Here is a 15550-nt window from a genome sequence, read left to right on the forward strand (position 1 = left end):
GACCCCCTGAATAACCCAGGCTGTAGAATTTCACCCAGGAAAGTCTCATTCGCTACCAACTATGCAGACCCACGAGAATTATGGTCCACGCTGCAGCTGATGGTTGCTGGGGGCCAAAGATCTGCTGTGTCACCAGCTGTCATATGAGTTTTGTCATAAAACCAGGCAATTCGCTCTCAGAAAACGAATGAAGGCATTTTGAGCTTCAATAAACATTTTGTTGCGCCTCAAAAAGTTTTGCATGGCTGGTTTAATTTCTCTGTTCAAAATAAAGTTAAGTCTGAACCAAATCCCCCGACCAGAGCTCCCCAGAACTTTGGGGCAGTTTGGGTCACGTACTGAACTTAGGCTATGTCTACACTGCAATTGGAGGTGTGATTGCAGCATGTGTAGTTATCCCTGGGCTAGCTTTAATCTAGCTAGCACAGCTAAAAATAGCAATGGAGACACAGCAGCATCGGCTTCAGTCTGGGCTAGCAATGTGAGTACACACCTAGGGGACTGGGTGGTCTTGTACAGATTAAAGCTAGTGTGGGTATGCCACCGGACCTGCAATCACCCCTTCCGTGTAGACATAACCTGTGTGGCTCAGATCCCTCTCTAACTTAAATCATAGTTTGGGGCTTCATTGTGAAAAGGACATGCTTACTGAGACATGCTTGTCCTATTTGCTTTCTCTGGACAAGATTCTGATACTTGTGTGGAGTGGCACCATACTCCACAAGTCATCCCATTGGTCAACCTCCTAGAGCTACTTCAGGACTGTTCAGCAGCCCAGAATCCTCCATAGTGCCAATTGCTAAGGTCATGACTCCATCCCTGGCCCAGCGCAGCCTCTGTGGTCCGCTGGGATCACTTGTGGAGTAGGCCCCATCAGTGTGAGCAAGGGGATCAGAATCTGGCCCCATTTATTTGTATGTCTAGAGCTTTATCTCTTGATTCCCATCCATCCGTTTGTTTTATTTTTGTCTATTGCTTTTTATTTACTTTATCCTGCTTGTCTTTTTCAGTACATTGTAAATACTGAACTGCTCTTTTCAACCTGTCTTTAACAAGAAGAATGGAGGATTCCCTGTAGTGCTGGTTAAGGGTTTGCTGCTGCCTTCCACAGAAGTTGCAGATGTTCAGATGCTTTCAGAATCAGGCTGATTGTGTGTGAAATGAAATGGCCACAAGAGAGCGGCAGAGGACAAGGAATGGGAGAACGGCTGACCAGGCTGAAAATGTATACGATACCTTTAAGGAGACATTTTTCTGAACAGTTCTATTTCGGTTCACTTGCCCTTGAAGAGGCTTCTTGTATAATGAGACTCTTAAGCGTGTAATGATTAATTTCAGCCAGATCTCTGGTTGCTAACACTGAGTCCTGGGCAGCCAGGCTTTGTGTGTTCAATGCATGACATTGAGCCAAACATCCAAAACGAACTCGGAAGGAGGGAGGCATCTCATGGAAAAGCGTATTTTCAGCCAAAACCAGATCCCAGATCTGTACTGCCCCAAACTTGGAGAGGTTTGAGATCCTGATCTGCCTTTGTGATTGGAGCCCATCTCTACGGACAAATCCTTATAAATATTATTATAGATCTAATGATTTAGATTATACAAGTATCAGGGGATAGTCGTGTTAGTCTGTATCTACAAAAACAACAAGGAGTCTGGTGGCACCTTGAAGACTAACAGATTATACAATGGCAAATGTTTGGCAAGGCAGAATTTCGACCTGGGGTTGGACTCCTATGTAACAGATGAGTGGAAAGAGAATAGAGGGCTCCTCCTCCTCTGAGCTCACTGGTGGACAATTTTTCATAAGCATAAAAGAAACTGAAAGTTCACGTCTTTTCTCTCTCCTGGGGGCCATGGCAGCTGCTGCTAATCCTGTCAAAAATCTCCAGGACGAAGCGACTTGTTCTCTTTGCCTGGAGTATTTTAAAGACCCAATAATAATCACAAAATGTGCCCACAGCTTCTGCCGAGCCTGTATCACCCAGCACTGCAAAGATACCGGAACCGACGTCCGTTGTCCTCATTGTAGGAAGAGCTTTCAGCAGGAAAACTTAATCTCAAACAGGCAGCTGGCCAACATGGTGGAAATGGTCCAGTGCCTGAACAGAACTGCCGACAAACAGGGAGAGGAGAGCAAGGCAGAGAAATACCAGGAAGTAAGTATTGAAACTCTTTTGTGAAGATGATCAAGAAGCCAGTGAATCCTGGGTTCGGAATTCTCCAGCTGGGCTTCCCCCGGACGGGAGAGCATGGGAGAACAGGGTATTTATTGTGTGCTGCATATTTAAATAAATAATAATAATTAATGAATAATACCTAGCACTTGTAAGAGCTATAGGGCCTGACGTCAGTTGGGAGATGAGGGTGTTCAGTAAGTACCTTGCAGGACTGGGCCATAATTCAGGATATATTCCCCTGGGGTTGTGAGAAGAGAGTTGGAGTGGGTCTTTGCCAACAGGTTAACATTGCTCTCACAACATTCATTTTGCATTTTCTGACTGCTTTGTGTTCGCTTTCCGGCATCACCATGACAATAACGTTAGTGGGCAGATGTAAGGGAAACAGGAAGGCAGATTACTTTTCCTAAAGCAGCATTTATTTCTGGTAATGACTAATGGCCGGAGGGCCTGATCCAAAGCCCATTGAAGTCAATGGAAAGACAACGGGGCTGCCCAGGTGTAATTGAGGTGCAAAGGTATAACCGCCTTAATAATAATACTTGACTGCCTGGCATCTAGATATCCCAGTGATGGGCACACCAGGGCAGAAAGCCAAAGCCCCGCTGCCCTGAACCCCACCACGCAGAGCTGAAGCCTGAGTAGCTTAGTTCTGGGGGACCCCCTGTGGGGTGGGGCCCAGGGCAATTGCCCTGCTCGCTACCCCCTAATGCCGGCCCTGGGTTTTATGTGCAGAAAAACAGTTGTGGGACAGGTGGGCCATGGAGTTTTTATAGCATGTTCAGGGGCCTCAAAGACAAAGGTTGGGAACCCCTCCTGTAGATAATCAAAACCACTCCACGTATTCAATGGGCAGAAGGAGTTAATGTTGCCGCGACATCTGCATTTCCTGCCCTTCTTGTCTTTCAGTTTTCAGCCTTAAAGTTATTTTAATGTCATTTATTATTTTGCACTTTATTTCTTTTAAAAACTAAATTATTACTGATCTGTGTCACAGTTGCCCCTAGAGGCTTGAGCAAGGATCAGAGACCCCTGCACTAGGCTGTGTATAGACACCCACAGTGCCCCTCCCCAAACAGCAAACAGTCCAACTAAAATAGCAAAGACAAGAAAAATACCTTAATCCCTCCAGGACCAGTATACTGATTAAAAACTCGGTGTAGCGCAGGTAGTTTTGTCCAGCATGATTAATACTGGGTATATTGTATTTTTGGATCGACTTTTGTTGTAATCCTCCCTGCAGTTGCTCTTCCATTTCTTAATTTAAACAAATATTATTTACTTTGTGGGACCAAATAACGGCAGGTGAAATTTAGGGGCTCTAGACACTAAGTAACTAATTTGTGTCTGCAGTGCCTTCATGGTGTGAATTGCACCCACATTACAATTCTGCAGCTCTGACAAGAGAGGCTCAGTTAGGCTGGGCTAACTAATTCCACCGTATCAGGGGGTAGCCGTGTTAGTCTGTATCTACAAAAACAACAAGGAGTCTGGTGGCACCTTAAAGACTAACAGATTTATTTGGGCATAAGCTTTCGTGAGTAAAAACCTCACTTCTTCGGATGCATAGAGTGAAAGCTACAGATGCAGGCATTATATACAGACACATGGAGAGCAGGGAGTTACTTCACAAGTGGCGAACCAGTGTTGACAAGGCCAATTCAATCAGGGTGGATGTAGTCCACTCCCAATAATAGATGAGGAGTTATTGTTATTGTCCTTGTTGGGCCTGTCCTGTAGTAGGTGATTTCTGGGTACAGAGCAAGACGGAAACAGAACACCACTGGCCATCACATGCAGCCCCCAGCTAAAACCTCTCCAGCGCATTATCCACGACCTACAACCTATCCTGGAAAATGATCCCTCACTCTCACAGACCTTGGGAGGCAGGCCAGTCCTTGCTTACAGACAACCCCCCAACCTGAAGCAAATACTCACCAGCAACTACACACCACACCACAGAAACACCAACCCAGGAACCTATCCCTGTAGCAAACCTCGTTGCCTACTCTGTCCCCATATCTACTCTGGCAACAGCATCAGAGGACCCAACCACATCAGCCACACCATCAGGGGCTCATTCACCTGCACATCCACTAATGTCATATATGCCATCATGTGCCAGCAATGCCCCTCTGCCATGTACATTGGCCAAACCGGACAGTCCCTCCGCAAAAGAATAAATGGACACAAATCGGACATCAGGAATGGTAACATACACAAGCCAGTAAGTGAACACTTCAATCTCCCTGGTCATTCTATCACAGATTTAAAAGTTACTGTCATTGAACAAAAAAACTTCAGAAACAGACTTCAAAGAGAAACAGCAGAACTAAAATTCATTTGCAAATTCAACACCATTAATCTGGGCTTGAATAGGGATTGGGAGTGGCTGGCTCACTACAGAAGCAGCTTTTCCTCTCCTGGAATTGACACCTCCTCATCTATTATTGGGAGTGGATTACATCCACCCTGATTGAATTGGCCTTGTCAACACTGGTTCGCCACTTGTGAAGTAACTCCCTGCTCTCCATGTGTCTGTATATAATGCCTGCATCTGTAACTTTCACTCTATGCATCCGAAGAAGTGAGGTTTTTACTCACGAAAGCTTATGCCCAAATAAATCTGTTAGTCTTTAAGGTGCAACCAGACTCTTTGTTGTTTTAATTCCACCGTCTCTCCCTGGCTCTCCCAGCCCTCTCCTCTAGAGCCTGGAGAGAAGCAGGGATCGTCAGGAGCCCTATGGCTGTGGGTCTCCACCTTTCCAGACTACTGTCCCCCTTTCAGGAGTCTGATTGGTCTTGTGTACCCCAAGTTTCACCTCACTTTAAAACGACTTGCTTACAAAATCAGACATAAAAGTACAACCGTGTCACAGCGCACTATTACTGACAAATGGCTTCCTTTCTCATTTTTTACCATATCATTATAAAATAAATCAATTGGAGTATAAATATTGTCCTTACATTTCAGTGTATACAGAGCAGTATAAACAAGTCATTGTCTGTATGAAATTGTAGTTTGTACTGATTTTGCTAGTGCTTTTTATGTAGCCTGTTGTAAAACTAGGCAAATATTTAAATGAGGTGATGGACCCCCCCGGAAGATCTCTGCGTACCACCAGGGGTATGGGACCCGCCACAGGTGGGGGCCTGAGGAGAAAAGGAGCAGCTATCCAGCAGTACTCTGAGTTCTGCTGGAGAGGGTTGGCTAGAAAGACTATACTGCTGGGCCGTCTACTCTTGCTGTGTCATGTAGTACCTTGTGTCAAAGGCTGCAGAGAGGTCCTGCCATATGAGCTTGGAGATCTTATCTGACTTCACTGGGACTGCTCACAGGCTCAGATTTAAGTACATGTTTTTCTGGATAGGGGACAGAGTGTTCAGTGCCTTGCTGGACTGAGCCCTAGATTAGTATTGTTAATGTCTGACGGTTAGTTGGTGGCCGGCATGGAATTTACTGGTTTCAGTTACTTTCCCAGTAGACAAATGACCACATTACAAAACCATTCCCACAACTGGAACCTTGTTGGCTGGCTCGTCAAAGAAGCTCGGTATGGATGGATGTTTGGGGTGTATTTACAGCAACGGAAATCCGGTGTCTCGTTCACACAGGTGCAGCTCCATGAGGATAAGAGCAGTGAAAGATACAGTTTTTATTAGCTAGTATGAATATTTATTATTTGCATTGTGGTAGCATCTAGGAAGCCCTCATCAGAGATTGGGGCCCCATTGCATTAGGCACCCTACACACAATACAATGAAAAGACAGTCCCTACAATCTCTGGCCCTGATCCAACAAGGCAGTTCAACTCATCACAAATTTAAAGTATGTGAGTAGTTCCATCAACTTCAATGGGATTAGCGTCATGCTTAAAGTTAATCACATGCCGCTTAAATAGTTTGCTGGACCTGGGGCTAAGTAAGGTAGTGTTAACAAGGCACAGGTATTTTTCCCATCATGGCCTCTAATCCTATCACATTTTCTACCAGGGTTCTATAAATAAACATTCATATGCTTCACTTTAAAGGCGACATTAGAAATAAGTGAGGTCTCCAAGCAAATTGAAATGGTCCAAGATGCCATCAGCAGCAGCAAGCAGGCAAACACTGAAATGAATGTACGTATACACATGATCAACCCCTCTTCATTTATGCGTTTCCCCATCACTGAGAAATGCATGACCACCTTTATTTAGGACCACATGGAGCAAGGGGTCTGCCCAGCATCATCCACCTGTGAGTCCCCCTTTTACTCCCGCACCCCTGGTGGTTTTCTCTGAAGAGTGCTGGATAGGGCATCAACTGTTATAACTGTGCTCTGGAGCTGGTCAGAGTGGTCGCGCCAAACCTATGGACACCATTTGCCTCTTTTGCCTCCCTCGGAGGAGTTGCATGTGATACATCTGTGCCTCTTGCAGCCCTGAGCGCGAGGGACTGAGCTAGAATCTCAGTCTCTGTGTTCGGACAATGGCTGAGGACGGCTGTCCTTGCAGTAGCTCAACCCTGTATTCCTAGCGCAACCCAAAACCCCCATTGCAGCCAATGCAGGATGGTGCCAAGTACATGTATTTATTAAGAGCACTGTCTTCCTCTGAATAAAAATAATCGTGCTGAAATGAAGTGGTCACTTGCCAGAGCGGATTAGATCAGGCTTTAGATGCCAATGTTCCTCACCTCCTTGTTGCTAACAGAACTCACTCCCCATCTGCTGCCTTTCAGGAATACGTGTCTCAGATCAAAGGCTTGATTACTGAAGACTTCTGTGCCATGAAACAGTACCTTGAAATACAAGAGAGAGCCACACTGATGGTCATTGAGCAAGAGCAACAAGTGGCTCACCAGAAAATAGAAGAAATGATCAGCCAGCTCGCCGCAAAAGTGAACACGCTCACAGAAATCAAAACCCAGCTGGAAAACGGGCTGCAAAATAACGCGACGGAGCAGCTGAGTGTAAGTAGAAATCTATGGGCCAATGAGTGTGTACTGAGCAGGTGCAACTTTCACGATCTGCACTAGTACTCTTCTCCCGATTTCCCAATGCTGCACTCTCACTGGTATAGAGCAACCAGGGTAGCAACAGTGGGAGCGGTAGTGTAGATCGGATGCTGCCATTATAACCACAATGCCATTTAGACCTGCTCTGAGCAGGGTTAGACAACACAGGAATTACAGCGCCGGCAGCTGGTCTACACTAGGGCTCCCACCGCTGCTGCTACTGGTGGAGTGGCACCTGGGAGAGCTTACAGGTGAGGAATTTGAAAAAAAAACTTAGTGTTGACACAGCTTCTGGGTGCAGATTCAGAACCAAAGGTGTGTGTTTTTGCAGAGGGAGGCAAGCTTGTTTATATGGTGGCTTAATGCATGAGTCTTTCATTTCTTGGCCAGCAGAGTCACGGACAATAAGGAGTTTTTTAAGTATATTAGGATCAAAAAGAATCCTAATGACGGTATTGGTCCATTACTAGATGGAAATTGTAGAATTATTAATAATAATGCAGAAAAGGCAGAAGTGTTCAATAAATATTTCTGTTCTGTATTTGGGAAAAAGAAAGATGATGAAATCAGGTCATATGATAACCCTCTTTCCATTCCACTAGTATCTCAGGAGGATCTTAAACAACAGCTGCTAAAGTTAGATATTTTTAAATCAGCAGGTCTAGATAACTTGCATTGAAGAGTTCTAAAAGAACAGGCTGAGGAGCTCACAGTCTTGGAACACTGGGGGGAGCGGGTTCCAAAAAAATGGAAGAAAGCTAATGTGTCAATCTTTTATAGGGGTAAATAGGATGACCCGGGGAATTATAGGCCTGTTGGTGTGATGTTGATGTGGGGCAAGATGTAGAGGGCAATATGGGACTCAATTAATAAAGAATTAGTGGAGGGTAATTAATTAATGTAAATCAGCATGGGTTTATAGAAGACAGATCCTTTCAAACTAACTTGACATCTTTTTTTTATGAGATTACAAGTTTGGTTGATACAAATAATAGTACTAATGTAATAGACTTAGACTTCTGTAAGGCATTTTACCTGGGCCCGCACAACATTTTCTTTACAAAACTAGAATGATATAAAATTAACATGGCACACATTAAATGGATTAAAAACTGTCTAACGGTAGGTCTCAAAAATGTAATCATCACTGAAAGGGTGTGTTTCTAGTGGGGTTCTGCAGGGACCATTTCTTGGCCTTATGCTATTTAACGGGCTAATGTAATTCTTGGATGCATAAACAGGGGAATCTCAAGTAGGAGTAGAGAAGTTATATTACCTCTGTATTTGACACTGGTGCGACTGCTGCTGGAATACTGTGTCCAGTTCTGGTGTCCACAATTCAAGAAGGATGTTGAAAAATTGGAAAGGGTTCAGAGAAGAGCCACGAGGTTGATTAAAGTATTAGAACACAAGCCTTATAATGAAAGGTTCAAGCAGCTCAATCTATTCAGCTTAACAAAGAGAAGGTTAAGCGGTGACTTGATTACAGTTTATAAATACCTACGTGGGGAACAGATATTTGCTAATGGGCTCTTCAGTCTAGCAGCGAAATGTATAACAAGATCTAATGGCTGGAAGTTGAAGCTAATAAATTCAGACTGGAAATAAGGATGATTAACCATTGAAACAATACCAAGGGTTGCGGTGAATTCTCTATCACTGGCAATTTTTACATTTTTTAAAGTTTGGAATATTTTTCTAAAAGATATGCTCTACTCGTTTTTTTCAGGGAAGTTCTATGGCATGTGTTATACAGGCGGTCTTACTAGATGATCACAGTGGTCTCATCTGGCCTTGGACTCTATTAATCTAAGACTGATTAGTTTTTAAAAACTCTAATTTCTCCCCCCAGATCTCTAGAATCTGAGAAGAAAGTCTAGAGAGAAAGAAATCAGATCTGTGGGGGTTGGGTGGTTGTTTATTTAAACAAGCTATGACTACAGAGATAAGTCCCTGCATGAGTTCTGTTGGGGAAAATATGTTATTTTCATTTTTGATCAAGAACATATCTTTCAATATTTGCAGCAGGGTTTCAGGTTCTTCTCCTCTGGTCACAATATTATAAAAAAAACTCTCTCTGTAAAGTATAAGATTTCTGGAGAGCTTACCGGTGCTTTCCTCTCCTGGATTTATGAAGTCACCAGAAATTCTTGATGGAATTATTGCCATTTGTTTAGCTCGAGCTACCCTTGCATTCATCTTTTCTGTCGTTGTTAGGATACATCATCCAAAAGAGAAATGTACATAGGCTCTCCGGTAACAATGAATAAAATTATGCTTGATGCTACGAAGATTAGTGTTGTCACAAGTGCTGTAGAAGAGCTCAAGAAACAATTGGAAACGTTAATATTGAAGAAATATCCTGCCCAGCTGCCACAAGGTAAATTTACTTTATTTGTGTTTTCTTTTGTTGTGAAACCTCTTGGCTTGTTACAGGACTTGATCCTGCAAGGTGCTGCTGAGCAACTCCTGGAGACTGCGCACTGTCACCTCCCTTTGAAGTCAACACCTTGTTTGCAGGGTTGTACTTATATTACTTAGAGGGATACTGCTAGGAAGTTTGGGCTCAAAATGTAAGATTTGTTTTTAAAAAGTATTGCTGAGTATAATAGAAATAGAGAGGTGTTTGTAGCATTTTTTAAAACTCTGTTTTGTTTTGTTTTTTGAGGGGGAGGGAGTGTTCCAAATTCCCTTGCAGTTTTGAAGACCAAAATAATAATGTGCTATTCCATGGACCATGGGAACCAAAAAGTGAAACGGACTAGAAGCAATTTAGAAACAGATCGGTTATGTTTCATTCTCTGTTTACTCTTTAGATATCAATATAAACAATTTTCCTAAAAGAAATGCTGACCAGAAGTAGAGTCTTTACTGAGAATGGGCCAAAGTCCCAAGTTCTTGCTCACAGAGAGTTGTGCTTTAGCAAGGACTTTGGGATTTGGCTCAATGTTTGCTCGTGTCTCGGGTACAGTTCTTATGCTTAAGAAGGGGGCCTGTCCACCCAGCAGATGATTAGGAGAACTTCAACCTAAGGACCACAGGCCTATAGTAGAAATTATTACTTATAAAGCACAATGTGCTAGTTGTTGTACAAACAGAAATAAAGACAAGGTCCCTGCCCTAAAAACTTTTCAAATTCAATAAGAAACAGAACAAGAGTCTCATTTCCCCATTAATGAGAAAACACCAGAATAATGTAACCAAGAGGGGGTTACCTGTGAGCAGATCCTCCCTAGTGAATGTTTCCAATGAGTAGTCTTTCTATTTTTTCTTCTTCTCCTCTCAAGTATAGTCCTTATACTCTGGGGATTGGGGTACCAATTCTGCAAACACTTATTCAAATGCTTAATTTTAAGCAGGCAGCAATAGAAGTACAAAGTATTAACATAAAGGCAAAGTTGTTTCCAAAACACTTGTGCCAAAAAAACTTTCACCAGAACTGTGCAGACTAATGTTGAGAGTGACTCAGACATATAAAGAGAGTTCCAAGTGGCAGTCTTGCAAATATGTGTTACAGTGTTACTGCAAATCATAGAGACAGTTCCATGAGTGGAAGTATTGAATGTTTTAGAAATACTCATGCAATTACACATGTGATGAGCACAGTATAAGAACCTCTATAAAACAGATAGTTAATTTGTGATTACTTGTACAATATCATGCCTAACTGGTCTGTTACGCATCTAATTGGTCATATATAGGTACAGTGACTGCAGCTGCATGCAAAATGTTTTGATAATTGTGGATGTAAAGTATATATACCAACTGCACAAATATCTTTGCATGAGTAATTGCATACACATTCATCTAGAAATTTAGGTCAGAGAGCATTATAAAAATGCCAACTATTATTTTTTTCCTATTTGACATGTACTGTAGCTATTAGCCATTGCAACTGTATTTTGGTTCATAGATCTGTTGTTTGCCTTTTATTCAAAGAAACCCCTAACAGAAAGATTTTTTCCCCTCCACATTTATCAGAACCTGTAGGTTTACTTCAGGAGAGGAGTGTCTGTTCCGCATCTGTGGTGTCTGCATCTGACAATCCAGAACCAGTTGTTTCTAGTCAGTTTTCTCAGTGTAAGTATGTAAATCAATGTAACCACTGGGTAGCAACATTAAAATGAAGGATTTTAGAATGTTCACCAACAGGACCAGATACTCAGCTGCTCTGATTTGCTGTAGCTTCATTGACATAAGAGGAGCAATGTGCATTTGCACCAGCTAAGGATCTGGCTGTTTACTTTTCAATACATGATTTATTTTAAAGGACGAAATTTTCACAACATAATACAAAGTACTGAAGCTGTAGCTTAACCACTATTCAAACTTATCCGTCTAAAAAGCATATGGTAACTGATTCTGATGGGTGTGGTAAGTATTCCGTTTATATTGCTAATGGGATCATTGTGTTGTCAGACCGTGATTGGGGACAGAGTCCAAGTGGTAGATACCCTCAGCTTTTACTGAAGTCTGTGAGCCAAATCTTGAGTCCTTAGTGAGTTTTTACTCAGTACTGGCAGCCAGTCGGTGGAGTTTGCTTGAGTAAGGACTGGGCCCTGGATTTGGCCCCGGGAGTTCAGTGGAAATTAATGGTTCTCAGCAATTTGCCGGATCAGGCAATTTATGAAGTTATTATTTTATTTTGTTAAGCGTCAGTGTCTGATCACTACTAGAAAGCTGGCATTTGGGTTACCCTAATGGGGTACACATCCAGGAGTATGCAGAGGGCACTTCAGGTTTCGGCTGTTTCTCACCTTCGTTGAAAATGTTTCATTGCCCAGTCTCCCTGGTGCCTTCAGGTTAGGAAATTTTCTGTTATCTACTTTAGGGGCAGTGAACGTGACCTTTGATCTCCGAAGAATCCATCGTAACCTGGAGATCACATCTGAGAATAAGAAAGTGATTGTATCCCGTTTTCCACCTCCGTATGAACCAACTCCCAAGAGATTCTGCATCAGCCAAGTGATGTGTTCCCAAAGTTTCTCTGAAGGACGCCATTACTGGGAAGTAAGTACCAAGGACAGCGGCGGATGGGCTGTTGGAGTTGCTGATGGAAATATTGGTAGAAATGATCAACTGGGGAGAACTGAACTATCCTGGTGTGTGGAATGGACTGGTAAGAATAAACAGTTGTCAGCATGGCACAGGAACCAGGAAACCCGATTAAGTGAAGACAGACCCCTGAAGGTTGGCGTTTTCCTTGATCTTGCAAACAAGCACCTGTCATTTTATTCTCTCACTGATAAAGAAACACTCTTGCATAGATTTGAAATCAATATCCGACATCCTGTTTACCCTGCTTTCTGGCTGTATGGTTTGGATGAAGAAGGATCCTTAACTATAAATCATATCAACAGGGACTAGTCTGCAGTTCTTATGGAAACTGAAGATTTAAGCTGTGAATTGCAGGGTTGCAAGAATAGAGCTCTTATAGAGTTTTATGTTTTGGATGTGAGGCTTTTATATCATGATGCAGGGCTACCATCTCTAGCGTGGTGGGAAATTAACAGCTGATATGTTTTCTTCCTCTGCTTTTCTCTATTCTTCCCCTCCTTGTTACAAATCCTGCCTGATCCGCCCTGTCTTTGTTAAAGCAGGGTCCGGGGGTATTACATTTAACTCAGTTACACTCCCTGTTTCCCGGCACCTTAACTTAGCTTAACTTTTTGCTCAAGCACAGGCCAGAATTGTGTCTTCTCAGAAAGCATTAGGCTGAGTCAAACCTCAGAGCTATTGTATGTAAAACCCTGAATGTAGCCGTTAATAACAGTTCCCAGTCAGCTTGAAAGAGAGAGCACCTACATTTTCATGGCACACAAACATTTAATAGACTCAAAAACATTGTTAATAATATTTGGAATACTTAGGAATACTTTTTCTAAAGCTATTAAGTAATAAATCTCCTGTGTTTCCCATAGAGACCTCCCTGCTTTTGTTGTTGTTACATATATCTAAATGCAAGGCTTTAACATACATTTACACTTCTATACCTGGGTACACACATTCCTCTGTGATCTTCTTTCAGAGATGATATCTCAGATGCTATAGTGTATCTAGTGACTGCCACACCCTACTTCTGCATATTTTGGGTCCCTTCTAGCTGAGTTGCCCTGTCCTGCAGGTGTGCAGAGATGTAGTATTCAAACAAAAGTCTGTCTTCTCCCCATTGCTTTCTCTCCCCTTTCTTTGGGCCCTCCAAAATTCAAATGCTGCAGTACAAAGTACATTGACATGTGCCTAAGTGTTTGCAAGATCAGGGCCCGGAGAGTAAAATTTTGCTCTCTGATCTTCATGGAGGATCTAGGCTCCAATAGTTGTGTATTTCCAACAGTGAAGATTTCTGCACGATTAGGGAAAGCAGAACATTGGCATTTACGGCCTTGATCTCATAAACATTTACAAATATGCTTAACTTTAAGCACAAGTCTTCCCACTGACTGAAGTCATTAGGACAACACTTGTGCTTAAAGGTAAGCACATTCATAAGTTTTTGCAGGAATCTAGGAATGTAGGACTGTTGTGTGGATGTGAGAGATGATGCACGTGGGATGACTGACATGTAAGCAAGTTGGCCCTGGCACATAACCACACTGATATTTCTTTCCCCAAGTCAACTTGGAAAAGAGAGAAAGAGCAGCAACAAAGCAGGGAGCATACTGAACAGGATTTGGACACTTTTAATTTCCCAAAAGCAGGCTGATTGCGGCAGCTCCGAGACTGTAATTTGTCATTGTTTGTAAAATAACCCTCCTGTATAATCTGAAAATGGGCACTTTACGTTGGTTCCGGCTTTTCATAGATACCTTCTGCATGTCTCATTTGCTGTCTTTCATAGATTCATAGATTCTAGGACTGGAAGGGACCTCGAGAGGTCATCGAGTCCAGTCCCCTGCTCTCATGGCAGGACCAAATACTGTCTAGACCATCCCTGATAGACATTTATCTAACCTACACCTACTTTGTGTCATTGATATGGATGATATTTTTATTAAAATATATGAAAATCTGACTGTGTCTTTCATTACTGAAATCCAAATCACAATCCCATTGAAACTAATGGCAAAATTCCAAATGACTTTGATGGAATCAAAATGTAGCCCTTGGGACCTAAACCTATTGCCTTTTCTCACGCAAAACTCTCATTGACTTCAGTAGTTTTACACCTGCGTAAGGAGTGCTGGCTTTGTCTGTTAGTTTCTAGGTTACACATACAAAATGAGGGACGGTTACACAATACAAGTCAGTGTGTTGTATTTCACGTGATCAACTGCCTGGTGAATGCCTGGTTGGTATTTAACGGGCACTTTTTATTCAAGTTTCTGATTATGGTAACTAAATGACCTTATTACCGGATACTTCTCTTTGTCTTTATAAAATAGAAACACCATGTGAGGACACCTTACCGCCCAGGCCTATGGTAAACATTGGGGCACAAACAGAGGTGGAAACAAAGTCCATGTAACATTTACGCCTGCAGGGTCCAGTTTGTGTGGTGCTAAATTGTGGTGCACAGGCGGCACCGTGGGGAGTATTGCCCCTCACACTCGGCTGAGAAGAAGGACTCCTCTATGCATCCTGACGGTTCGAGATGCATAGACGGTCTCCCTGCCCCTATGCACCGAGGGATAGCAAGCAATGGCCCAGGTCCCCCGTGTTTGAAATTCTCCTCCGCCAGCCCTCACTCAGTGTGGAGAGAGAGCAGAAAGAGCCGCCCAACATACACAGATACACTCATGTTATAGACATGTCTGCTACATGGACGGACATACAGAGACCCTCAACGTGGAGAGAGACACAGAGCACGGACAGACAGACCCCCATGCCACAGACAGCCCCAGCATGGACAGACTGTCTCTGCTGTGGGGGAGTCTGTCTGACCTGACACAGCATGGACAGACAGACAGACTCAGCACAGGCTCCACCACTGTCCCCCTCCCTGGCCCGGCCAGCAGAGCCCCGCGCCTAGTACAGGCCCCTCACCGCCAGGGGGCGCGCTCGTTCTCGCGCGCTCATGCTCTTTCCTCGCGCTAGCGTGTCCCCCTCGGCCTGCCGTAGCCGCTGCCGCTGGGGGGCCGGAGGACGGAGCCGGCTGAGGGGGCCGCAGCGTGCTGGAGGCAAGGGCAGGCCGCAGCCTCCCCCCGAACCCTGATGCGAGCGGGACCCGGAGCCTGGGCCCAGGGTGTGGGGAGATGAAGAAGGACGTGAGAATCCTGCTGGTGGGAGAACGTGAGTCGGGGAGGGGGCTGTGGGGGGAAGGGAGGTGGGGGTGGGGGTTAGAGGGGGCTGGGACGGGGGAGGGATGTGGGGGGAGGGACGGGGGAGGGGAGGCGGGGGTTAGGGGTGTGTGTAGGGGGGAGGGGAGGCGGGGG

The 15550-nt window shown here is 43.8% G+C and overlaps 2 protein-coding genes across 8 annotated transcripts in view; both read left to right on the forward strand.

The window, feature by feature from the left end:
* The first annotated feature begins 1274 nt into the window (after positions 1-1274).
* On the forward strand, positions 1275-14153 carry RNF135 (ring finger protein 135). Of its 2 annotated transcripts, none has more exons than XM_034790457.1 (6): positions 1275-2159; positions 6212-6301; positions 6903-7133; positions 9396-9558; positions 11160-11258; positions 12010-14153. In XM_034790457.1, the coding sequence occupies exons 1-6, from the start codon at positions 1746-1748 to the stop codon at positions 12543-12545; spliced, it is 1533 nt and encodes a 510-aa protein (XP_034646348.1). In that variant the 5' UTR covers positions 1275-1745; the 3' UTR covers positions 12546-14153. The 2 variants fall into 2 exon arrangements, with proteins under 2 accessions (XP_034646348.1, XP_034646349.1); XM_034790458.1 differs by having other exon boundaries at positions 1276-2159; positions 11169-11258.
* A 1065-nt stretch (positions 14154-15218) lies between these two features.
* RHOT1 (ras homolog family member T1) overlaps positions 15219-15550 on the forward strand; it is a 41674-nt gene continuing 41342 nt past the window's right edge. For 5 of the 6 annotated variants that reach the window (XM_034789842.1, XM_034789845.1, XM_034789843.1 and 2 more), the window contains exon 1: positions 15219-15407. In XM_034789842.1, coding sequence (XP_034645733.1) covers positions 15371-15407 — 37 coding nt within the window. In that variant the 5' untranslated portion in view covers positions 15219-15370. The remainder of the gene's footprint in view (positions 15408-15550) is intronic. The other variant, XM_034789844.1, reaches the window with a different exon arrangement.

This window comes from Trachemys scripta, chromosome 14 (genome assembly GCF_013100865.1).
Source record: "Trachemys scripta elegans isolate TJP31775 chromosome 14, CAS_Tse_1.0, whole genome shotgun sequence".
NCBI classification, from domain to species: Eukaryota; Metazoa; Chordata; order Testudines; family Emydidae; genus Trachemys; species Trachemys scripta.